General features: G+C 41.8%; 1 protein-coding gene across 2 annotated transcripts in view; it reads left to right on the forward strand.

Annotated features, from left to right (window-relative positions):
• The first annotated feature begins 1,067 nt into the window (after positions 1–1,067).
• bco2a (beta-carotene oxygenase 2a) overlaps positions 1,068–26,923 on the forward strand; it is a 26,905-nt gene continuing 1,049 nt past the window's right edge. The window contains exons 1-11 of one of the 2 annotated variants that reach the window (XM_081719571.1): positions 1,068–1,223; positions 2,503–2,595; positions 18,346–18,499; positions 21,368–21,579; positions 23,451–23,570; positions 23,658–23,756; positions 23,896–24,024; positions 24,464–24,624; positions 24,907–25,074; positions 25,360–25,497; positions 26,809–26,923. The exon at positions 26,809–26,923 is cut by the window's right edge and continues 68 nt beyond it. In XM_081719571.1, the coding sequence (XP_081575697.1) occupies positions 2,568–2,595; positions 18,346–18,499; positions 21,368–21,579; positions 23,451–23,570; positions 23,658–23,756; positions 23,896–24,024; positions 24,464–24,624; positions 24,907–25,074; positions 25,360–25,497; positions 26,809–26,923 (1,324 nt within the window). In that variant the 5' untranslated portion in view covers positions 1,068–1,223; positions 2,503–2,567. Of the gene's footprint in view, positions 1,224–1,371; positions 1,513–2,502; positions 2,596–18,345; positions 18,500–21,367; positions 21,580–23,450; positions 23,571–23,657; positions 23,757–23,895; positions 24,025–24,463; positions 24,625–24,906; positions 25,075–25,359; positions 25,498–26,808 lie in introns of those variants that run through there. The other variant, XM_081719570.1, reaches the window with a different exon arrangement.

Raw genomic sequence — 26,923 nt, forward strand, 5'->3', positions numbered from 1 at the left:
CATCTTTCAAGATGTCGTTTCATTTTAATCTTGTCAGCAGAGGCCACATGTGAGCCACGGTTGCCACCACTAGGAGGCGATGTAGTCTTCTTGTAACTTCACTAATAATAAAAAAGGGCACCTTTGTATGTTCCTGTGACTGTGCTGCAGCGAAAATTTTCATATATCACCGCAACTCTCCGGCAGCACTCCTGCACACTTAATTCCACCTACAATGCTGTCGCTTATGCAGTACCTATGGTGGCCGCGAATACCAATCATTCATCAAATTATAACACGTGCACTACATTTCCGAAACGCGGTGCAAATAAAAAACAAAACAAAACAAACGCATGCAACTTCAGAAACGCCGCAAATCCAGCCACAACACAACGGAAGTGTTTCCGGCGGACACGGAGAGCATGGGCTCCTATGAAACAGCGTTAACCGTCTAGATAGTGAGAAAAAAATATATATATTTGCGATTACCACGATTTTAGCATTGGTTTGGCTGATACAGGACGAACAACTAACGTATTCATACTCCGTTTTATCGCATATTTACTGTTGCTAGGATGTAAAGAACGCAGCCTCGGAGAATACTGATAAAATCCCATTAATACAACTCAGGTTCTGTCTACTTAAACTGAGAGTGTGTTAGTTTAATTTATGATTCGAAATGAACAACATTCTAAATGTAGGCATTTAGGCAGAAACTGAGTTGTATTATACAGTATCTCATTAGGTTCAATGGAATTTTAAAATAGTAACACACTCTGAAGGTAGCTCGCTAGTTATTCAGTGGCAGGGTCAGGTTTATATTCTTGTTAAATCGGATTTTTAAAATCAACATTCTTTAAGGCTGTGATCTTTACAACACAGCAGTAGCTGTATCGATTTTTACATTTGTCAAACATTGATTTAATTTTTTATTTCATTATAATCAATATACTAATGATTGTTTTGACAAGAATAATTATAAAAGACATCATTTTTGTTGTTGTTGTTTTTTACAATTTGAAAAAAATACACAATGATTAGTGAAATGGTCTTTATCATAGAATATGAGAACCTGTGTTATGACAGTTTAACTGAACTCCTCTGCTACAGATGTACTTCGGAGGCTGTGGTTCTGGCTGGGTACTTTTATCTTCGTTTAATCACACGCTGTTACTAGTCCTACCACTGTCTGTCTGACTTGAGTTAACGTTAAGATTTCCATTGACTGCATATAACAAGCACGGGTGAGTAATCTGTATTGTGCCACAGAGCATGGCTTTCATAACGTTTATTATCACTACTCTGTACTGGGTATTTCTAAACCTACTGCATCCTGTTTAACGTTAAGTGCTATACTGGTTGGATGTCTAGGCGATAAACCAGGAAGTGGACTGTACATGCGCACTAAAAAGAAGGGCAAAGGGTTTACCCGTAGTCCAGTGCAGACCTGCTAGTTTCTTTTGGACGTGTATATTACACGTTCATATAAGATTTCAGATACAATGCTGAAATTTTTACATACGAACATGAAAGGTAGGTATTCCTGATGATTTATATAATTTACTGATGAGTAAAAAAAATCCCCATAATTACCACAGCACTTTACCGTTGCTTATACACATGTAGCTTTAGATTTAGCCAATGCAACTTCAATCTCCATAAGAACCATAATTCTTAAGTAAATCAGGCCCATGTGATATAGAATTAGTGTTCTCGAGTAGATATTCACGTTATCCTTAAACTACATCGGAAGTTATTTATTAATAAGAACTACTTGTTACACACAATGTACTGCATATTATGTTATTAAAGTTAGGCCATTAAATAGACTATTAAAAACAGAAATTGAAAGTAGTACAGGCACTGGACAAAGTTTACCCAGACTAAGGCTCATTCCCCTTTGTGTAATTCATTGTTGGCCCTTAAAAACAAAACAAAAGATATTGTTTCTGCTGCGTTACAGTGGGCTTTACTGTGGGGGACCCAGTATTCCCATACATACATAGACTCCACATAGCTTTATATCAAAGAAAAGTCGTACAACTATTGTTTCCATGGTATTCCCCTCCTCAGAGGAGTACTTTGAGCATAATTTCGTAACATATCTGTAATGGACAGTTATAATAGGTACCAGTTAGGTGGATTTGTCTAAAGGCTGCCCCAGTGACTGAGAATTTGGGGAGAGGTTCCCAAAAAAACACTGCAAGAGTTGGTTAACTGTTATGTGTGCACCAGATGCCATATCCTTCTCGTTTATAACACTTTTTTTGCACTTTGTCAGTATTCTTTTCATATCCTACCCTCTCATCCCCAACTTCATGACCTCTTTGTTGCATAAGATCTCCTTGCCTCCCATTTTCTCCCTTCCCCTCCTACGCTCCCTCCCTCCATGCTGTCACTGGATGGTGCTATGTAGTGTGGCAGACCTGGCAGCCAGTCAGACCTTATGCTGCAAGAAAAAGGGAGGGCCTTGCCTGTTTCAGATGCTTGTTGGATATGCCTGCTCTCTTGCCCTCTACACAGCTCACCGGGCATGCCTCCTCGTCCGACTCCCTGTCCGAGCTCTCAGCAGTGTCTCACCTTGTCTCATGTCTCGCATCAAACCTCAGAGCCCAGGTAAGATGTACCCGTTTGCGTTGGTTGGCTCAGTGTAGCTGTGGTCGTCACCACGGTCTGCACCGATCACGTTAGGCCTGTCATTCTTCATCACTCTTCATATCTGTACAAATTGTTTTGTTTTGTTGTTTTTTTCATGCTGTCTCTCCTGATCATTCGATACAGGTCACCTGATACTGCTAGACAGTTTTTGTGCTGTGAGTGTACCTTTGTGTAAAGGAGAGTCTCTGTTTCTATACTGAAGCTTATTCTTCTGTAACCACAGCTCATGTGCTGTTTTAAATTGAGCTGGCACATAGGCACAGGGGCTCATGTCTTTTGACAGTGGATTAGTTAGTATTGCAGAAGAGAGGGATAGACCAAGATAGGATGATTTACATTCATACTTGCAATCATTGTTATATTGTCATGGTCACTGATAACTAAGCAGTTTTTGTTATACTTCCCTGTTGCTTTGATGTATGTAGGACACACTATTTTATAGATTTACCTGTTGTCTATGTTTTGTCCAGAAGCAATCCCATTAGAGAACAAATAGTTCAACTTGAATGTCCTGAAAAAGTAGGATACACTCATTAGTCTTTGTATGATTTTCTAGACTACATTATTTTAATATTTTCCAGTCTGACACTAAAGGAAACGTCTGTATGGTAAAAGTAAAACTGCTGACAAATCAGAAAATACAGAATTAAATAGCAGTTTATTATTACACTATTACATCAAAATTCCCAATGAAGCTAAGCCAGAAGTGTCAGAGCATGCCACATGAACCATTTGAACAAACCATGTTGTCAGAAATCAATACCGGCTAATGAGATTTCACAGTTACATTTAAATTCCCCTTTTTGTTTCACAATTTGTTGCTGATACAAAGAAAATGACATTATATGCATGTGATAGCTTTATGCAAGAAAGAGCAAACTTTACAAGGATACCTGTCATGACACGGTGCAGTCAAAGGTAGCAGTACTGCATGTTGTGTTAGCATGCTAACCATGAATTTAGGAGAAATCTACCTCTAAGTGTAGAAACATAAATACCTAAATTTGTATTTTGGACATTTTCTTCCCAGCACCCTGAAATAAGACATGGTATGGAAGAAAAATGGCTCAAAATCTCAAAATTGACCACTGCTTGATAAAATTATGTTTTTGCCTGCAGTGTCTCGCCTTAAGAAAGTTATCCACAGACACCACATGGTCATGATGGCCAATTAAGGGATAGCACACCATTTATGTTTTATATGCCATACATTTATATGCATGCACAACGTAAATCATAAAACTATCATATGGTTGTCAAAGCTTTACAATGTTTTACTCAGATTAATTTTTAAAATATAATTTTATGACAGAGTGACAGAAAATACTCAAAGGACCTCTACCTCAAAGAACAGTGGGAGCTCTCGGACTGTACCAAGAGTGTATTAACTACATTTTCATGTTGGTTCTCATAAAACTGAAACAATTTTTTTTTGCAAGAGTACTTACAGGTTTATAGATTCAACATTTCACAAGCAACTGTATGAAACACATTTCACAGTGATCTGAGTGACTAACATTTTTTGGCCAACAAAGAAGGAAATGGCAGAGGTTTTCAAGAAAGGTTTTTCAATCTGAAGTGACCGTGATCATAGATTATTTTGAGATTTTTTCATGAAAATTTTCCCCTTGTCTAACCTGGACTTCATGCAAATCTCATAATTCTATTAAATTCCTTATGGGTGTTATGCAACAAGCATCAGTATTAATATTTCTGTATGGGGAGGAAGAACTAGTGATAAACAGAAACCTAGGATATAGTTAAGGATTGCTACTAAGGGATCTGATATTAACAGATAGAGGCTTTGACATGAGGGAAACTGAGTCTAAAAAGTGCACAACTTAAAATGTACTGTTACATAGAGGACAAATCACAACTGACAGCAGTTTCACATAATTTTGTTCATGTGAGCATTCATGTGGAATGAGAGATTGGATTGGAACTAACACGTACACCAGACTATCAGGGGCAATTTACCTTTCTTCTTCTGGAAAAACACTCTTGCTTTTGAGAAGACACTAGATACTAGATGTTACTAGATGTTGCATCTTAATATGTTGTTTCATCATGCCATTCAGAGAAGAGAACACTGCTGCATATCACCTATATATGCTGGGGAAAAATGCAGAATATTGACCTAATTAATACTTGAAGTGGCATACAACAAATATTACTTCTATTGAAATAATTACAAGGGGGCAGTCACTAAAAAGTGTTCAGTGTGAACCTGCCTTAGAGGCTAAAATGTACATCTATGGAATTAAGGTATCTAGGCAGATAAAAAGTTGAGTTAGACAATACAGAACCTTTTAAGACAGTTACTTGAGACCTTTAGCTCAAATACACACACATATGGTTATACATACCTGATTAGTAAAACCCACATAGGGGTATTGCATTGAGATAAGTCTCATATATCGGGAAAAAGAAAAAACAGTGCATTGAAATTAATATAACAATTATTTTGGCAGGTATAAATGTGCGTGCAGTGGTGGTTGTGGAAGGTCACCTATGTATGTTTGTGTTGGTTCACCCTCTGTCTGTTAGCCCTTTTAATTTATATAATATGTATGAGTTTGGCTTCCTGTTCTATTAAAAGAAAGAAGGTTTAAGTATGGTGAAAAAACCTGAAAGAGCTTTCAGAACATTATCTAGTCTCCCATCAGTGACTGATGATGGTAAGCCACAATGACTGAAATCCTGGACCAATAAGGGAGGAGGGGAGTGCTGTTGGGACAGCTTCATTACCTCATGGGCTTGGAGACATACAAGCTCACAAGTTCATTGAGTTCACTCCAGACTCGACTGGCGGGGGTACGAGAAGAGATGAAGGTGGGGTTACATTGAAAGCCCCTTTCTGGAACAGGAAATTAATTCTGTTTAATTTTGTTAAATTGTGTACACTTATACGCACAAGGAGAACAATACAGTGAAAAGACATAAATTCAGCTGGCTAAACATCGCTGCAGTGACGTATTGCAGTATCGTGGAAGTGAAATATTTAAAAGCTACTTAGATACGTGGGAATGACGCAGCATCACACATCAGGTCTTGCTGCTCTAGGTCTACACGATCATTTAGATCATCTGTTGCGGCCACAGCAGCACACACACAGAACAGCAGAAGCCGCATGGGCATGCGCTGCATTCGTGGAAAGGGAAATCATGATAAAAGTGGACTAAGTGAAGCAGGAGGCTAATTTGCAAGCTTTACATCTAGAAAAAGAGGCTGCAGCTGTTAAAGCAGAGATACACAGCAGAACAGAGGTACAGAATACCACTACTGACTTCCACACCATCAATGGGTGTGTCTAGGATACTGCCAGGCAGCCCAAACCTAGACGCGAGCAACTGAGGGTTAAGGGCCTTGTTCGGGGGCCCAACAGTGGCATCTTGGCAGTGAGTGGGGCTCAAAACAGCAACCCCCCAATCACAAGCCAAGTACCCTAACCACTGAGCCACCACTGCCCCAAACAGAGATACTGGAGGCAGCTTCCCAATTAGAGAGTGAGAAGCTCTATATTCCCATCATGGTACAAAATGTGAGTAAATAACACGATTGAGTGTGTTAGTAATCAATCCTTACATGACAGTCCATTTCATCTGTCAGCCCAACACACAAGCATAAGTCAGCACAGCATCCGGATAACACCCTGTTTAGCTCAGACCTCGGTGAAGCAAGAACGTCATGCCAGTATGTCATGATTGACTCATACCCTCCTGACTGCAATTCACCAGGATACTAACCCAGTCTGCTTCATCAAAGAAACAGTGAGATTCCTCAGCAGGCTGAAAGAGATGGCTCAAGGCCTAGTGACTGGTTCCAACAACCGAAGCCAGCCCCCTCTCAGTACATAGCTCCATTAGTACCAGCTCCCTCGGAGGGTGATGAATTTAGCAAAAAATATCTAGCTCAAAGGCAACAGCGCATGAAAGTCCTCTTTTGTTCACACAATTACAGACTTAGGCCTTACAGCTGACGAAGACCTAGATCTGTTATCAAAATGGCTTGGCAAGGAATCTTCTGCATATATGAAACATATTAGAGCCAAAATGAGAAACTATCCAAGCTTCAATCTGTCAAATAGCAGCAATTCGCGGGGTGAAAAACCTCCACATAGACACTCTCGAGCTGTAGATCTAAACACCAGCAGCGCTTTGAAAGATGATCCAGCTAAACATGGCCCTATTCACAACAAACCCCACCCACTGAGAAAGTGTCACAGTTTTAGACAATTGAAGAAAGGAAAGCTTACCTAAAGGAGAAAGGAATATGCTTCAAGTGTTGTGCGTCTGCTTCACACATCATCTGCAGCTGTAAAGATATATTGAAATGTGATGAGTTTGACAGCAACAATCACAATACAGCCCTTCATCTTGGTCTACCTCCATGGGCATCAAAGGCCAACTGACTCCTTATGAATGCATGGCGGGGAAGAAGAGATACGCCCTTCATCGCCACCTGTGGTGCACTGAGATCTGTGGCAAAGGGCTCTCAGCGAAATCCTGCTCAAAAATATGCCCAGTTTAGGTCTGCCCAAAGGATAATCCTGAGCATGCCATCAAAATGTATGCCATGCTCGACGAACAGAGCGACGAAAAAACGCTGCATCAGAGTTTTTTGACCTGTTTGGCATCTGCACCAGTGCATTTACTTACACGCTAAAGACATGTGCTGGAACTGTGGAGGCTTCAGGGAGGAGAGCCTCTGGTTATCAGATTGAAGCAGCAAATGGTGGAGTCAGGCTAATGCTTCCAATGCTGATCGAGTGCAATGAAATACAGAATAATCAAGATAAAATCTCTGCACCAGAAGCAGCTCTGCATCATCTTCACCTTAAGCACATTGCAACAGTGATCCCAGCATTAGAACCTGATGCCCACATCATTCTCCTCTTGGGCAGAGACATCCTCAGAGTTCATAAAGTGAGATGACAAATCAAAAGACCTCATGAAGATGAATGTGCTGGAAAATGAGAGGCCTTCATTCTTTATTCCATGCCACAGCCACGTTCACTTAAGAGAAAGTGTTAATCACAGCCTCAAGTCGCATGATTTCAAAGGCCACTGAGGAAGCAAATCAGACAATGAGCTTGGACTCAAGTTCAAGTTCAAGTTCGGTTTATTCGTCACATACATAGTCATACACAGTATAACGTGCAGTGAAATGGTGGAGAGTGCTCTGTCCAAACTGAGGAAGAGAACAGGGGTGCATAGAGAAAAATATATATATGCAGATAAATATATATATTCTATGTATGTACAAAAATATATTAACAATGTATGTACAATATATGTATATTATGATTATATACACAATGTACAATGTATATGGTTGGGTATATATGTACACAATCTACAGAATATACAGATCCATTTTATATAGTAACATATCTACAGTTGTTGTGTAACAGGGTAATTGAGTATAAATCTATATATACAGATGTACAGATATACAGTCATGTTACATGGTGGTGGTGGTCCCCACAGTTTATCAGTTTCCCTGATTCAGGGCCCGAATGGCCTGTGGGAAGAAGCTCCTCTTCAGCCTCTCTGTCTTGGTCTTCAGGGAGCGGAAGCGCCTCCCTGACCTCAACAGAGTGAAGAGTCTATTGTTGGGATGGGTGGGGTCCTTCACAATTTTCCTGGCCTTGGTCTGGCACCGCTTGTAGTAGATGGTCTGCAGGTCAGGAAGTTCCGTGTGAGTGATGCGCTCTGCTGAAATCACTACCCTTTGGAGTGCTTGTCTGTCCTGCTTGGTGCTATTCCCAAACCAGACTGTGATGTTCCCCGTGAGGATGCTCTCGATAGTGCAGGTGTAGAAGTTCCGCAGTACTTTGGAGGGCAGTCTGAAGTCCCTTAGGCGTCTGAGGTGGTAAAGACGCTGACGAGCCTTCTTTGCCAGGGAGTTGGTATGGCGGGACCAGGACAGGTCCTGCGAGATGTGAACTCCAAGGTACCTGAAACTATCTACTCTCTCCACCGTGGTTCCACTGATCCTCACAGGTTGGTAGTGCCGCACCTGCTTCTTGCTGCAATCCATGATCAGCTCCTTTGTCTTACTGACGTTTAGGAGGAGATTATTTTCCTAGCACCAGTTTTCCAGGTGTTTAATCTCCTGCAGGTAGGTCCTCTCGTCGTTGTCCGAGATCAGACCCACGACAACGGTGTCGTCAGCAAACTTGACAATGATGTTAGAGCTGGAAGTGGCTGTGCAGTCGTAGGTGTACAGTGAGTAGAGCAGGGGGCTTAGGACACAACCCTGAGGAGCTCCAGTGCTGAGGGTGAGGGTGGATGAGGCGCAGTTGCCCACCCGTACTGATTGTGGTCTGTCTGTTAGGAAGTTGGAGATCCAGTCGCACAGGGATGTATGCAGTCCTAGATCTCCCAACTTAGTAGTGAGTAGGGAGGGGATGATAGTGTTAAATGCTGAACTGTAGTGGACAAATAGCATTTTAACATAATTTCCCCTCCCTTCGTCCAGGTGAGTCAGTGTAGTGTGGAGCAGATGTGCAATTGCATCGTCAGTGGAGCGGTTGTGGCGGTATGCAAATTGCAGTGGGTCCATGGAGGCTGGCAGTGAAGATGTGATGAAGTCTCTGACTAGCTTTTCAAAGCACTTCATCACGACTGATGTGAGGGCGACAGGGCGGTAGTCATTGAGGTCGGAGGGTCGAGGTTTCTTCGGGACGGGGACGATGGTGGACCTCTTCAAGCTGGACGGGACGATACCGAGCGTCAGGGAGAGATTGAAGATGTCGGTGAATACCGGGGCTAGCTGATCTGCGCAGGCTTTGAGGACCCTCCCGCAGATACCGTCTGGTCCCATCGCCTTCCTGGTATTCACCCTTTTAAACACTCTCCTCACGTCACTCTCCGTGATGATGAGAGGGCGCTGTTCTATGGTGGGCCCCGCGCATGTGCCATCGACTGCGCCGATAGTGCCATTAGCACTAGCGCTGCTAGCATTAGTGCTGTTAGCACTAGCGCCGTTAGCATTTGTGCTGCTAGCATTAGCGCTGCTAGATGTAGCCTCAAAGCGAGCAAAGAATGTATTCAGCTCGTTCGCCAGAGACTCATCCGCACTCATCAGTCCAGAGGGTGGGCTCCTGTAGTCCGTGATCATCCGTAGTCCCTGCCACAGGGATCTAGAGCCACTCTGCTGGAACTGTGTCTCTAGTTTCTTCCCGTAGCATCGCTTCGCCTCCCTCACCGCCCTGCGCACTCCGTATGCTGCGGACTTGTACTCGTCCATGTTCCCGCTGATGATCCCCACATTGTAGGCAGCAGTGCGAGAGTTCAGAGCCTCGCGGATGGTTCTGTCCACCCAGGGCTTCTGGTTAGAAAACTTCTTGATGGTGATTCTTGGGATCGTGTCGTCCACCAGTTTCCCAATAAACCCTACTACTGCCTCCGTAAACTCGCTGACATCATCAGTGCTGCGCCGGAACATGTCCCAGTCCGCGTCATCCAGAGCGTACTGCAGAGTGGCCACCGATTGGTCTGTCCAGCGCGCGACCTCCCTCTGAACCAGAGCTTCCCGTTTCAGCCTTTGTTTATATTTTGGTAGGAGGAAGATGGCGGCGTGGTCCGACTTACCAAACGGTGGATGAGCTAGTGCCTTGTAACTGTCCTTGTATGGGGTGTAGCAGTGGTCTAGTGTCCTATTTCCCCTGGTGGGGAAGGTTACGTGCTGGTAAAGGTTGGGCACCGCACGCTTGAGGTTAGCGCTGTTGAAATCCCCAACCACAATAAGTGCAGCGTCCCGGTGCTGTGCCTGAAACTGTGTGAGAGCCTCATGAAGTTCACACAGTGCAGTGTCCATGTTAGCCTGAGGTGGGATGTACACGGTGTTGATAATGACTGAAGTGAACTCCCGGGGAAGGTAGAAAGGACGAAGCTTGAGGGCGAGCAGCTCCAGGTTGGGTGAGCAGGAGCAGGCGAGAGTAACAACATTGGCATTGTTACACCAGCTGTTGTTTACCATCAAACACACTCCGCCGCCTCTCGACTTCCCCGAACCTGCCGTCCTGTCCATGCGGTGAACCGAGAAGAACTCGGCCGGCTGGATAGCGTGGTTTGGTACCGCTGGGTTCAGCCACGACTCGGTGAAGCAGAGGAGATTGCAGTCCCGAATGTCCCTCTGGAACTTTATCCTGGCCCGGAGGTCATCGAGCTTGTTATCCAGAGACTGGACATTGGCTAGCAGGATGCTGGGTAAGGGAGCTCGGTGTGCCCGAGCCCTCAGCCTGTTCCTGACGCCGGCTCGCTTCCCTCGAGGCCTTTTCCTCGCGCCGCGTCTTTTGTTTTCCCTCAGGATCTCCGTCGGCCATCTTGGGTCCGGGGTTACAGACGGCTTGAGGTGAGTGGTATGTAGATTAAGAGAAATAAGGGCGTCTCTGCTGTACGAGATACGTGCCGTGGTGTGTAGAGAAGGGCTGCGGAGAAATCAGGGGTAGCGGGAAGAGCGAAAAGAGCGAAAAGGATAGTGAAAAGAGCGAAAAAAGTGCCAGGTGTGGACGGAGCAGTCGTGACGGCAGCCGACCTCACCGGCGCCATCTTTAAGACTCACTGTCTTCAAAAGAAAATGTGATGATGATAAGCCCACTCCTTCTATCGAAGACAAATTTTTCTTGATGCTCATGGATAAAGAGGTCTACTAAGATGATTGAAATAGCTGGGTGGCCACTCTTCCTTTCAGAAGCACCAGACAGCCGCATCCTAACAACAGAGAACAAGCCCTAACATTCATAGAAGGCACCATTCGTGCTGCTAGATTTTGGCTGATCAATGCTAAAAGATACAACAAATGTCTTCTGCATTCATGTGCTATTTACTGGAAGCTTCGTGGCAGAACAGAGATATAGAAGATGTCCAATTTGCTTGTAAAGCAACTAACCATGTCGCCACCATTTACAAACACTGACCTGGACCGTTTTGGCCCATGGACCATTACTACACATCGCACAAGAGGACAACAGGACAAGCGCTGGGTGGTGCTTTTTACTTGTATGAGCATTCCCATAGTTCACATTGAGGTCATTGAGTTGATGGACACCTCTAGTTGCATTAATGCTATAAAGAGATTCTTTGTCATTCGTGGCCCAGCTAAGCAGTTCCATTATGATTGTGGAACCAGTTTTGTTGGAGCCTGCAATGAGCTTGAGTTCCACAAAGTGAGTCAGCAGTCCAGAGATATGTTAACAGCCAAGGCTGCCCTTGGATTTTCAATCCACCACACTCCTCACACATGGGAATGAATGGGCACTGCACTGAGTCCTCCAGTCTTACCCATGAAGTCCTATGGGTGTTGATGGCAGAAGTATCAGCTATTATTAATTCAAGACCATTCATTCCTGTTTCCACAGAAGTAGACTCATCATCGATACTTACCCCAGCAATGTTACTCACCCAGAAGGCCAGCGTTAAACCTCAACCTAGGAATGTCACAGACAAATAACAGATAACAGTACAAATCAAGTTCAGAGCCTGGCAAACCAATTTTGGAACCATTGAAATCGAGAATACCTACATACTCCATACGTGCACTGCAATTGGCTGGAGCCACTACCAAACATTCAAGTTGCCGGCCTTGTGCTGCTGAAAGACGACCAAATGGTGAGAAATGACTGGCTAATGGCGTTCGTCACCAGGGCCTTCCCAAGTCATAATCGAAAGGTTCGAAAGGTCAAACACAAGGTAACCAAAAAGGGGATATGCATGAAGTTTCTAAGGCCTGTATCTGAGGTCATTCTGCTTATGAGAAGGGAGGACTGAACTTTAATTTCAGCATTCAGCGGGAATCTCGTAGGGGAGTGTTCTGTCTTTGGTTTGTTAAAAAAACACACCCTGCTGAGGCCTTTTATTTTGGCAGTTTTGTCTTTCTTTTGCAAAAGCAGGAAGTTATTTAGTTCAGTGCTCCAGAAGCCACACTTTTATATGTAAAGGTCAATCCCCTGCAATCCTGTTGTTTATGCCATCGAAGGCATTGTCTCTAAATGTTTCACTCCCATTAATTCGGTGCATTGCTCAATAAAGCACAGGAGCTTGGAGGCTATAACCTATCTCTCATGCATTTGTTTGAAGGGAGTTTTGCTTGCTGTTAAATTGTGTACGCTTATACACAAGGAGAATAATATAGCACTAACTGTTTACTGTGTATGTTTTTTCCCTTAATTATAATAAAAAAGTCAGTAATTCTTAAAGAGAAGTAATTTCAGACTTACACCATTGAATTACTATGTGGTTTGTTAGATATCAAGAGTTATCAGATAATTAAAGCTATTAAAAGTGTAACATTTATCTACTTTCATCTTCGTTTCGTGCATTTGTTAGCTATCGTTTGTAGATTGTAACCAAGCCATTAAATATTTCTGAGTAGATTTGCCACTTGTTTAGTACTAGGTGCTGTTGTTAATGTATATATAAAAAAGGACAGCTTATATGATATGAATGTTCTGTTTCCTTCCAGGTTGTAGATGAACAAAGTCAGCTGGTATCCTCACAGAAAAAGGGGTGTATATTTCTGAGGAGTGGGTTTTATTTAAGATTCAGTCCTCAGGTTCACACGAAAACAGACCGTGCCTTCTTGAGGAACAAGATTTGATGGCATCTGATGTCTAGGGCACACAAAATAGCTCGGGGGCTGGCTGAAAAGGGTGGATAGGATTTACTTAGAAATAGGGTGAGAGCTGTGACAGAAGCTCTATTAGCTGAGACAGATGCAGTATTCAGAACAGCATACTATCTAGCTAACATAAACCGACCTTCACAATCCCATTGAGCTTCAGCAAAAAAAGGTTATCAACATGGGCACTAGTCTGCACTCAGAATCATGGAACAGTTAGCAAAAGAGATGCAGAAAAAATGGCTTCTTCAAGCAAGATGTTCTTGCTGACAAAGCTGCATCTTTCAGCCACAAACATGCCATGATTATCAGTGTGAAAGCTTTTATAGATGGAGCTACTCCTGAATGTGTGTTTGTAGAGCTGGGAGAACTGGAAAGCCGAAGGACAGAGGGTATAAAGAAAGCTGTATTGTATTGTTTGGATACTAAAAGACTTCAATGAAGAATGACTTCAAAAGAGCTCAGTCTGATTTGTTACTGATCGAGTCAGTGTCATGTTAGGCAAGTACTCTGCTGTGGTAGTCAGGCTGACTGCAAGGTACCCTACCCTGTTCACATATCCTTGTTTGAAGCACTGTTTGGAACTGGTTGTATCTGATGCTGTGGATGAGGTTCAGACAATCAGCCACTTCAAAGCATTCATGGATAAGAGCTACAATTTCTACAGTCTAATACAACTTCACAGGAACTTCTGGAAGCGACACACAGAGCAGAGAATCTGGAAAATTGACAGAGTCTTAAATATGTGATGGGTGGCCAGCAGTTTCAGTAAAGGCAGTGTGGAGGTTGTATGAAGCACTCAACACCCTGGGAAAATGTGGTGGAAGACCAATAAAGAAACGGCAAAGAGAGTCAAACCATCAGCAACTAATCGGAGGCTAGATAATGTTTTGATAGCTCTTTCAGGTTTTTTTCCCACCCATCTTGAACCTCCTTTCCTTTTAATAGGACAAGAAGCCAAAATAGTATACATATATCATTTAGGAGGACTAACAAATAGACCGTGAACCAACACAAACACACGTGTGTAATGGCATTATGTCAGCATGCAGCGAGGCAAGGGATCAGATGCAAGTGCGGAGGGAATTTATTAACAGACAAAAACATACATAAACACTAACCAGGGATGAACCAGGATAACAAAAATAATCAGGGCCAAGGCACAAAACAGTAAGAACCATACATACTGAACAAACTGAGGGACCAAACCAAACACAGGGCTTAAATACGAGAATGATGAAGACTAACAAGACACAAGTGAACATAATTGCAGGTGGGGAAACAAGTAAGGGGGTGGAACAGAATGAAACCAAAACAAGGAAGCGCAAGGAAACAGATCTAGGTATGAAACAAAAACAGGGTTGCAATGGGAACCGTGACGCCAGGGAGGGACAATCATGACAATGTATGACCTTCCACAACAACACTTCACATACATTTAAACCTGACAAAAGAATTGTATTAGCTTCAATACATACAATAATATATTAGCTTCAATACACTGTTTTTTTCTTTTTTCTGATATATGAGAGACTTATCCCAGTTCAATACCTCTTTGTGGGTTTTAGTAATCAGGCATGTATAACCATATATGTGTGTGTCTGAGCTAAAGGTCTTATGTAACTATTAAAATATTCTGCATTGTCTAACTCTTTCTGCCTAGATACCTTAATTTCATAGCCTCTAAGGTGGGTTCACACTGAACTTTTTAGTGACTGCCCCCTTGTAATTATTTAAAAAAAAAGTGATTTGTGTTGTTTGCAACTTCGTGTATTAATCATGGATTTTTCCTAGCAGATATAGGTGATATACAGCAGTGGTCTCCTCTCAATGGTATGATGAAACTACACATAGTAATTAAGGTGCAACATCTAGTAACTCTCTTCTCAAAAGCAAGAGTGTTTTTCCAGAAGAAGAAAAGTAAGTTGTCCCTGATAGTTTGGTGTACATGTTACATTCCAACCCTATCTCTGACAGTGATCACAGAATCACTTTTCCTGCTTCTGCTTTAAGGATAAATGGTTGTGTCTACTATGAATTAAGGAGCACAGTCTCGATGTGTACTGTAATGAAGATAAGATGGTCTGCCTGTACACAAAGGGAATAAAATAAGCCTTTATATCTATTTCCATTGCAGATATTGCTTATCTTTAATATTTGAGTAATTTCATAAGGCAAGAGGTACATAAGCAATCTAGCTATCTAAATATAAAAAAGTAATTTCATTGTTAGCTATCAATAGCTGGCTAACATAGACAGATGTAGGTTAATGTGTCATAGCTAGTTAATAATCTAATCATTGTCTGTATCATTAAAGTTCTGCAATAATATAACTTGAAAGTATTTCTGTTTATCCTGGTTTATCAAGCAGCCAGCCCTATAGCTTGGGCTAAGCTCCCTAGACTCCTCATTCTCGCCTTTCTTCATTACTGGTATTCTAAAATAAATAAATACATTTTTAGAAGAACAAAAGTGTTTGCTTTTGCAGGATCAGATATGGCACATGTGACCATTCTACAATAAAATACCAAGTATACAGCTCTGGAAAACAATTAGAGACCACTACAAAATTATGAGTTTGTCTAGTTTTACAATTGATAGGTATATGTTTAACCAGGCTGAGCAGTTTTGTTTTATTCTATAAACTACTGGAAACATGTCTTCCAAATTCCAGATAAAAATATTGTATTTTACAGCATGTTTTTTAATGAAAATGACTAATGGTCAAAATAATAAAACAGTTACAGAAATTTTAGACCACAAATAATGCAAAGAAAACAAGCTCATATTCATTTATCAACAACTAATATTTCAACTTAGGATGAGTCAAGAAATCAATATTTGGTGGAATAACCATGATTTTTATTCACAGCTTTCATGCGTCTTGGCATGCTTTCCACCAGTCTTTCACATTTCTGTTGGGTAACTTTACTCCACACCTGGCACAGAAATTCCAAGAGCTCTGCTTTGTTTGATGGCTTTTGACCATCAATTTTCCTATTGATCACATACCAGAGGTTTTCAATTGGGTTCAGGTCTGGAGATTGGGCTGGCCATGATAGGGTCTTGATCTGGTGGTCCCTTGTCCGCACTTTGATTAACCTGGCTGTGTGACATGGAGCATTGTCCTGTTTGAAAAAACAGTTATCAGAGTTGGGGAACATTGTCAGACAAGAAGCAAGTTTTTTTCCAGCACAGTTTTGTAAGTGGCTTGATACATGTGACCTTCACAAAGACAAATCTGCCCGATTCCAGCCTTGCTGAAACACCCCCAGATCATCACCGATCCTGCACTCAATTTCACAGTGGGTGCAAGACACTTTGTAGGCCTCTCCAGATCTCTGTCTAACCATTACACAATCAGGTGTTGGACAAAGCTGAAAATTGCACTCATCAGAGAAGATGACCTTACTCCAGTCTTCTACTGTCCAATCCTTACGGTCTTTCGCAAACTTCATTCCGGCTCTTCATTGCTTCTCATTGATGAAGAGCTTTTTTCTAGCTTTGCACGACTTCAGCCCTGCCTCCAGAAGCCTGTTTTGAACCGTCCTTGCTGTGCAATTCACCCCAGCTGCTGCATGCCATTCTTTTTGTAGGTCACTTGATCTTACGGTTGTTAAGTGACATTCGAATGAGGTGGCGATCATCACGGTCGGTAATGAATTGTTTTCAACCTCTGCCAGTCTGTAGCTGTTGTTGTCCCATGTGTTTGCTGCTTGACCTTGTTCTTATGAACCGCAGACTTTGAAATTTCAAGATGAAAGCAACCTGACAATCACTGTATCCATCTGCCAGTAAAGCTAAAATTGAACCCTTCTTTTCCTCATTAAGAACCTTTCTTTTCAACTTTTTTGGCATAGTCTGTAGCTGTATTTTGACTACACTTACTTTTTGGGTAGTCCTAGCACTGCTTTTCCAACCCAGCTGGTTCTATAACAAAAGAAAAGTGATGACAGCAGCAGTGGTTTTTATACTGTTGCTCGTTAGAAAAGGATTTTGTTAATCACCTATTCGGCATCTCATTAAATAGAATGAGATGTGTCTGTGAAGGAATTCAACAAACACTTGAAGGAAATGGCTGCTGTACATGTGGTCATGCTGATTTAAGAAAAAATTGGAGTGGTCTTTTATTTTTTTCCAAAATGGCACATTCACAAATATATGACATCGTCATAATACTATGGATCCTGGGGGAAGAAAGGCTGGGGCTGTGTCTGAAATTGCATATTTGTAACGTGTAGCATCTTAGCAGGATGTAAAGACGAGCCATGTAACACACAATGATGTTTACTGAGGGACACAACAAAGACAATGCAGCGCTTAGGCTAACGTGAGGTCAAACACAGACAACATCCAGAATTAAACAAGGGACTTATATACTCACGATAACAAAACAAAGAGCAAGTGTGATACATGCGGAGGGCGTGGCCATGCAAACAAACACACACACGCACGCACACACGCACACACACACACCACAGATGGAGACGTCTGGGAGGAGGGGCCGTACCGTTTATATACTAAATTATTTATACATATATATATATATATATATATATATATATATATATATATATACATACATACATACACATATACATATACATATACATACATACACACACACACACACACACATACACCAAAACAGGGTGGTAAAATGTCTGAAATCTTGGTATTTACAGTTAGTAGTTGAAGAACTCAGAGTATATAATATGCCAGGTAAAAATTCAAAGTGTGAGAACACATAAAGTGTGTGAACACTATACAATCTTGTGATTCCATGTAGCCTGTTGTAGGTGTAGTAGTTTGGAAAACCTTATTTATAACGCTTGTAAAAAGTGTTGTATAAATAAATTTGATGTTACTTGACATGTTGTTAAGCATTATACTACTTTTAATATGCCTTTGTTGGCATCTGCCATTGTATATGGTTTGGTTGGACTTCAAAAACCATGCCTCCAAAGACATTGGAATCATAGGACTGAATAGTGTCCAGTGTCTTATTACTCAGGTAAATAACATATATTTGCTACAGGAATAGACATAAAAGCTTGTTTTGCATCTCTGTCTGCTCCAAAGAATTGTCGGGTCTTCAGTGCATTGCACCTTTGGTGCGCAGCGTGGAGGAGAGCCCAGAGCCTGTCCCTACTACCGTCAAAGGGACCATTCCAGCCTGGGTACGGGGAAGCCTGCTTCGCAATGGCCCGGGAAAGTTCGAATTTGGAAACCAAACGTGAGTACAGAGCTAAGGAGATTGGAGCTATGAGTAGTTTCTGGTCACATTTGATTGATCATGGTGCAAAGCAATGCAAAACAATACAGAAAGCACTGTTAACCAGTTTACCACACTTCTGACAATCCAGAAATTTACATTTATTCATCTGGCTTTTATTACATTCTATTGGCTTTTATTAGTGAATTACAATTGAGAAAAAAAATAGAATAGAAGCATACCACTCATCAGTGATATACACTCGATAAATTGGGTACCCATTCTGGAAGAGCTATGTGTGGGTATGAGTGGACACCTATACCTTGTTTCTGGGATGGTACACTGGTGTGGTTGACCCATTGGCATCCTGTTGCATGTCTCTTGAATCTCCTTATGGCCTTCCAGATGTCTGACACCAGGCCTAGAGGGAGAGAAACAGGCTGCTTGCAAAGGTATTGTGGAGGCTGATACCCTAGAACTCATTCAAAGGGAGTGAGACCAGAGGACACTGAGGTGGCTCAGGAATTCATGAACCCTCTCCACTTGTCCATTAGCCTGTGGCTGAAACTTAGATGTTAAGCTCACTGTCATGTTAAGCTTCTCTATGAAGGCATTCCATAGCCTGGACATGAACCAAATACTCTGTACACAATGTTCTCTGTTAAGTCGAATTGGCAAAAGACTTGATGGAACACTGCACCTGCATTTTGGGGTGCCATATGTAGAGTGGGCATAGGTATTAACTGGACCATTTTGGAAAACCAGCCTACTATAGAATCTGATAGAGGCAGGTCTGTTGTGAAATCGAGGGATATGTTTGACCAAGGATGTCTAGGAACAGGCAAGGGAAGCAGCTTCCCCAAAGGACTACATGGTGCCTTGCAAGTGGTACATATGCGTCCTTGTGCAGGTATGGCCACCAATAGCATCTGAACATAAGATGTGGGGAGAATAGGTTCCTGGCTGTAAGTGCAGAGTTTTGGGATTAATTGTTGGGAAGGAGTGTTTGAAGATGTGGGCTGGTAGGTCACCATGAACTGGAACCTGCTGAAAAACAAAGACCAAGGGCCCCTCTCCCCAGTGGCACCATTCTTTAAAAATGAGTTTCATGGCCAGGGGTTCTTTTCCCCCCAGGTCTCCCCCCAAGGGAGTGAATAAAACTGAAGGGGAGCAGGCAACAGACAGTCAGGTCAGCTTTGGTTGGTTGTTTTGAAGGCATTGGTTTTGCTCCCACGTTGACAGGTACGTGCTACCCAGTTGCATTGGCTTGGTCACTGGCTCTAGAGAGCTCATCTTGACTGTCTGAGCATGATGCAGGACCTGGTACTTGTCATCAAAAAGGTGGTCATTGGCGATGGCCCTGCCGACTACCTCATCAAGACTGTGCAGTTCCTCCCCAGAGGGGAGTTCAGCCTGAACTTCCTTCTTAAGCCCATCAACAAACAGCTATAAGGACCTCCTTGCTCTATCTGCTGACTGCAGCTAGGGTATAGAATTCCAGTGTAGAAGTCCACTGCAGTCCTATTCCCTTGTTGTAAACATGGAGCGCACAGCAAAATGCTCTACCATTTTTTGGGTGTTCGAAAACCTTTAGTTACTGCTCCACAAATGCACTATAGCTATCCATTAGTGGCAATTGGCTAATGATTAAAGTGGTGCCAAGGGCTTAGCTCGGCCAGTCAGCTTGGCTGATGACAAAGGCCACTAATGCAAGGTCTGGCATATCTTGGTTAGACGCAAATTACAGATTGCACTGCACTGAAAAACTCTTGCATACAATAGCATTTCTATTATATTGTCAGCTGGTAGAAAGAGGAGCAGGTGGAGGAGGAACCCTTGATGAAGTGTTAAGTGCTTCCATGCAAGAAGCTAGATGATCCAGAGTGGATCTCATAGCCTGCAGGTCTTGCTGCTGGGACAGAATTTTCTGCTGCTGATTACCAATGGCTTGCTCCTGCAGGGCAAGGGCCTCTTGTAAGACAGTTTGAGTTGCTGTGCCTGCCTCACACAGCTTTGTCTTCCGTGACATTTCTGTCAAAGTACAGAAATGAAGCATGAGTCTACTACCCAGAGTTTACTTTATTCCTCTACAGCAGAGACCAAGGTTAAAAATAGTGAGGGGAGGAGAATAAAACCACCCAATGCAGGTCCTGAAGAAAGGGTGAAGAGCAAATGAATGGGTAGCTAGATGAAAGAGTAATGTGAGTAATGAGAAACAGGTGTTGACAATCAATAATAAGAGGATGGTAAGCGGTGCCTAACTGGAAGGTGGTGTGCGCGTGTGGAGGACATGAGATTTTCCTTGAAAAAGGATTTTTAGGTACAATAGGTACACAATGACTCATTTTAGTTGCCATTCGAGGTTAGCTAGCAAAGGTGGAATGTACATAACAGTGATATTTTACTAGTAATGCCATAGCCCCTTCTTCAGAACACTGAGAAGGGCCCTGTAGTGAAAATCATAAATTTGGTCAGATTTCCCTGCAGCCATACTAATGAGCATTTTGAGTAGTCCCACTCCCGCACACTTATGCTCCTATTCCTTTAAAAGTTTCTTCATCATGCTATAGGGAGTTTTTCCTTGCCATTATCACCCTTGGCTTGCTCACTGGGGGCTTGGGCTCGCACATTTATAAAGCTGCTTTGTGACAACAGCTATTGTTAAAAAAAATAAATTTGACTTTGACTTTGTAGAAACTAAGAATATGTAAAGTAGCCTATATGAAGAGGTTGATGTTTATTATTTTATTTTATTTATGAAATATGTTTATGTAATTTTTTCTATCCACTTTTCTGTTTCCCCTTCTCTGAATTGCCGTTAATACAAACTTCTGGGACTAACAAACCTTTACCTTCACTAGCCTAACATTATTTTGACTCTCTACTCAGGTTCAACCACTGGTTCGATGGGATGGCCTTGATGCACCGCTTTCAAATCGCAGATGGTCATGTGACCTACAGTAGCCGCTTCCTGCGCAGTGACTCCTACAACAGCAACTGCGAGTTGAATCGTATTGTGGTAACAGAGTTTGGCACTCTGGCACTCCCTGATCCCTGCAAGAACCTCTTCCAGCGCTTCTTGTCCCGCTTTGAGAGGATGAGTGAGTATGATGGTGAAAGAGTATGTGGACAAGAGGGGTGCTAATTGGCCATGCCTTTATTCAAGGATGATCACAGGCTCTAATTCATTGGTTTCTTAATGCCAGTCCAAACATCTCTCCCTGCCTTAACTTATCATTCAGCTGATGCGGGCATTTCCTTTTTAAAAGCCAAAACCTGAGCAAAACAGGACTCAGTATTGGCATATTTCTCACGCTGATGGATATGATCATGCTTTGCTTCTTGTTACTGTGATGTTCATAGGGTGCTTATTGAGACAGAACAAGTTGTTTTTGGAGCGTACAGCTTACTTCCAAGAAAACCTTTGAATTTACATACAGTTTCTGAATATAGGCAAGAACTCTATGCAAATATACTCAGTGCAACAGAAAGTACTTACATTAGAAGATCTCTCACGCAATTGTAGGAGTTGTCACAGAATGCTCGCCTCCCGCAAGTCACGTGGTTTGGCCCGCCACGTGCAGTGGGAGGGTTGTTTTGTTTGTAACCACACCTGCACACAACTGCACCTTGTTTGTCTATATGTTGTTCGTAACTATATGTATCAGTCGTGCAACAAACATACATTTATCTGACGTTTATCAACAAACATACATTTATATGAAAATGTCTTTAAAAAAACAAACAAATGCACTCAAATGCCCTGACATTTTCTACTAAATATTTAAGAAATTCTGCTTTGTTGTTCATAAAGAGATGTTAGTGATTAGTTTTAGTCTTTTTTGTCAAAGGCACTTCATAATTTACAATTGAATACATTTAATTTTACAATGCATATTTCCATTGAAACTGAACCAAACTTAATGAAGGTAATGAGTTACATCTAAATGTAGACTGTCACACTCTTCTAATACTCTTCTAAATTAGTGAAGTTTTATTGTTGCTTTTATAACTAAAGGGGGGTGTGAGGGTGAGTATTTAAATCATGAAATACAATTTTACTTTAAGATCCTTTTTAAAAATTCTCAAATTTTTAAAATTATGTTAGAAAAACTACATTGTTCCACATAATTAAAAAGAAAATTCAACCATGGCAATACAAACATGCTCATAATAATAGGTTACATAACGCTACATGAAGAGTAACTGGGAGGCAAATCATGTGGAGGAAAGGGGGTGGGAGGATTCTCCACCCATAACAAAGGCTCTTACTTACACCTTACTGAGCCAGACAAAGGAAACAGAAGAAACAACATACAAACCTCCATTAGGAGCTAAGCAAGTATGAGACAAGACCCCACCATAACCAGATAAACATGCCTGTAAAGCATTTGAAATGTAGAATTCATATGGCCCTATAATAAAGTTCCTTATTAGAGAAAGGTTTCAGAAGGTTTTGCTAGAAACTTGTACTTATTACCTTCCTACAAAAAGCACATGCCTTCCATGTGCAAGTTGCAGACCATTACAAGGCAGCTATTTCAAGGTGGGTTAAAGAGGCCTGAAGCCTTACATAACTTTCACATGTAGAGGCCATATTTTCCCAGGAGCTCTTCCTCCTGTTTGTACTGTACCTTTGGTATGCAGTGCATGGCTGCACCTTTCACATTATATGATCTTTATGTATTTAATTCTGTGTCCTAGAGGTTACCATAGAAATTAGTTTAACTAAACAGGATGCATAGGATCAGTTACATTTACCGCATTTAGCAGATGTTATCCCAAGCCGCTTGCATGTATTTTATGAATGAAACATTTTCAATTGTTCCTTAGTGCACAGTTCATTTTCCTTATACACACACATACAAAGTCATGGTTTTACCTAACGCCTTGTTTTTCCAGTCCATCATGGTATACTGTGCTGCAAGCCCTGAAAGCACAGGTGCATTAAGTTCTTTTCACCTTGTCACAGAGCCCACAGATAATGCTAACGTCAGCTTTGTTAAATACAAGGGTGACTACTATGTCAGCACAGAGACAAACTTCATGCACAAAGTGGACCCGGAGACTCTGGAAACAAAAGAGAAGGCATGTAAAAAAGAGGACAAATTTAATTAATTTTCACTATTTTCAAAACAACTTGTCATCATTTACATTACAATCTGCTCATTAAAGGTAGACTGGAGTAACTTCGTGGCAGTTAATGGTGCTACTGCCCACCCCCATGTTGACCTTGATGGTACAGTCTACAACATGGGCAACTCCTATGACAGGAAAGGTCAGATGCATACACACCTACAATGCCACTCTTACACATACCTTCTATCCAAGCAAACACTATAGTATACATACTATGAGCATATATTTTCACTGTGGATAAAGAAGGTTAAATAGATTCTTCTGATTGTGTTTGGCAGGCACCTCCTATAACATCATCAGTGTCCCTCCAGAGAAGGATAGCCCCAGTGATACGCTCCATGGGGCCAAGGTGCTGTGCTCCATCACCCCTGCTGACAAGAACAGGCCCTCCTACTACCACAGCTTTGGTAACCAAGTTACACCAGCTACTCACAGTCAGTTCTGTGCAGATACATAATTATGAATACCAACAAAGCCTTGGTCAAACCATTTGTTTACCTACAGAACCTCCTATTATTGTTCTGCTTGAATGAGCATCTGCATTTAATTGGTAAATTAATCAACTTTGCAGTCTCAATTTTAGTTTTAGGATCATGTTAGACCAGTCACTGAGTGATGTAACTTTTTGATGGTGTAATGCAGCTGTGCCCAAGTCTGGTCCTGGTGATCTACTGTCATGCAAGTTTATTTCTGACCCTAATCTATCCAGTTAATCAAGTCCTTCTGTACCTTCTTAATATTACAACCAGGTGTGTTAGATTTTGGTTTGAACTAAAAACTGAAGGGCAGTAGATCACCAGGGCCAGACCTGGGCACCCGTGGTGTTAACATCTTTGTGTCCTTCAGCGATGTCCAAGAACTACGTGGTTTTCATTGAGCAGCCCATAAAGCTGGATTTGTTTAAGATAATGACGTGTAAGATGCGGGGGAAAAACATATGTGACGGAATCTACTGGGACCCCAACCAGGATACCTTATTCCACCTGGTGGACAAGCACAATGGCAAGGTGACTATGCAGGGTCTTGCTGGTTGCTCGTAGCAGGGTACAGAGCTATGGGACTGGGACAGAGCCATGGTGGAAAAACTGAGCTCAATATTCAGGTTGTTTTAAAAAAAAGCTACCCGTGAGTAAAATGTGTAAGGTTTTGCATACCATGGTTTGCTTGGGTTTTTCTCTGTTCCTTATATAAACAATGGTATTACTAGTATCACATTATAACTCTCAGAGTGATCATTAACTGATTCAAAGATGTTATTTGAACCCATTTCTGCCCTTGCTCTGCAATAGGTGTGTCCAGTAAAATATCACACCAGGGCCCTGGCCACCTTCCACCAGATAAATGCCTTTGAGCAAGATGGCTTCCTCATCGTGGACATGTGCTGCTCAGATGATGGCCAGGCCATCAACAACTACTTCATTCAGAACTTGCACAAGTCTGGAGAGGCCCTGGACAAGGTTACTAATGATCCTTCTCTCTCCCCATGCACACTTCACCACTTACTCCATGTTTCTTCCTCTTAGGGAAATTTTGATTGGGATTACATTGCTACAAATATCAATTCCTTGGCTCAAAACACACAGCGAGAGCTGAAAGAGCACTCAATAGACATTTCTGTGATCTGTAGAACACCATCTTTATGGACTGCTTGATAAGGGCAGCACTGTGGTAATGACCAACAACTAATATATTCCTACCATGTTGTTAAACTCCAGGTGTTTGGTGTGTTGTGCCTTTTTCAGGTGTACAACAGCATGGGCAAGGCTTTCCCTCGCCGCTTTGTTCTGCCTCTCAACATCACAAGCAAGACACCGCTGGGCCAGAACCTCAATACGCAGTCCAACAGCTCTGCCACCGCAGTCTGCCTCAGCAAACATAAGGTGCTGATGCTACACTTAAACTCTAATACAGTGTCAAATCCTTCAAGCCCCAGGGAAGCCTAATCCACAATTGCTTTCTGATTAGGTTAATGTTAGTTTTGTGGTTGCAAAGAATGCCTGTACAAACTATGAATAATTGGTGGCTTTCCAATGTCTACATATACTTGACCAGAATGTCTCCCTTAGGTGGTCCTAATCAAGTTTGCATATGCTATATCCTACATAATCACAAGGCTAATATCACTTTTCCCTCCCACATAAATTTTATTTAAACTGTACATTCATGCTTGAATGGTCTCTTCAGCAAACATAGTGAAAGCAAACCTAGTAAGTGTAGCCTATTGTAATTCTCCAAATCAGCAGCAGTAGGTTTTTACATGTAGGATTGAACAATTCTTCTCCTTGCATCATTGTGTAGTTCTGTTTATGATGCATGGCAAACTGAGTCTTCTGGACAAAGGAATGCCAATCAAGAATGCTTAATAAAATATTAGCTCCATGCCAAGACACTTCCCTCATAAGTCTAATTAGCAAATCCCAATGGATTTTCAGGATTTTCCTTTGATCATTTTTTCTCTCATGCTTTGCTGGAGGTTTAATACTCAATTTTATTTTAACACTGTATCTGATTCAAACACCGGTTGCCATATATAGGAGACCATTGTATCCAACTAGTGTGAAAAAAAACAAGTGCAAAGGAGTTAATGAGCATGAAAAACCAAAATCAAAGAAACAAACAGACACCAGGTCCATAGGGGAGCTAACACTAGATGGACCTGGGAAACTATTTTGGTAACCTAACCTATGAGGGAACCAAAAGACCATGTTTTTTGATGTAGGCAGTTTGTGGGTTGGTAGGTACTCCATATATGTATGTGCTCCAAATGTATGTGCACAAGGACTGAAAAAGTGAATTTTTCATAATATGTCCCCTTTAAGTAGGCAGGAGGACAAGTGTGGCAACTTTCCCATGGTTACCCTGGAGCTGCCCTTTGCCTCCCTCTGGTGGCTGAAGGCAGCCCTTACAAGTACAAACAATTTTAATAGTTTACCCAGTGATTCCTGGGAGAGTAATGTTGCTGATTTTGGTAAAATGTGGTGTATACTCTTGGAATGTTTCCCCAGTTTATTATTAGTAGTACAGTTATTATTATTATTTATTATTATAAGTTATTAATATAATTATTATTATAATCATTGCATATTTTATCCTTTAACATAAATGAGTTTCCAAATTGCTTACAGTATGCTACAGTATGAAAAGGTATGTTATGTTGTGCCACTGTTTTATAATCCTACATTCCCTTTAAGGTGTTCTGCACATTTGAGGATCTCCACGGCGATGACCTGCTGGATTACGGTGGCATGGAATTCCCCAACATCCACTATGACAGGTGCAACACCAGACCGTACCGCTACTTCTATG

The sequence above is a fragment of the Electrophorus electricus genome, chromosome 8 (genome assembly GCF_041902795.1).
Source record: "Electrophorus electricus isolate QZ-2024a chromosome 8, ASM4190279v1, whole genome shotgun sequence".
Classification (NCBI taxonomy): domain Eukaryota; kingdom Metazoa; phylum Chordata; class Actinopteri; order Gymnotiformes; family Gymnotidae; genus Electrophorus; species Electrophorus electricus.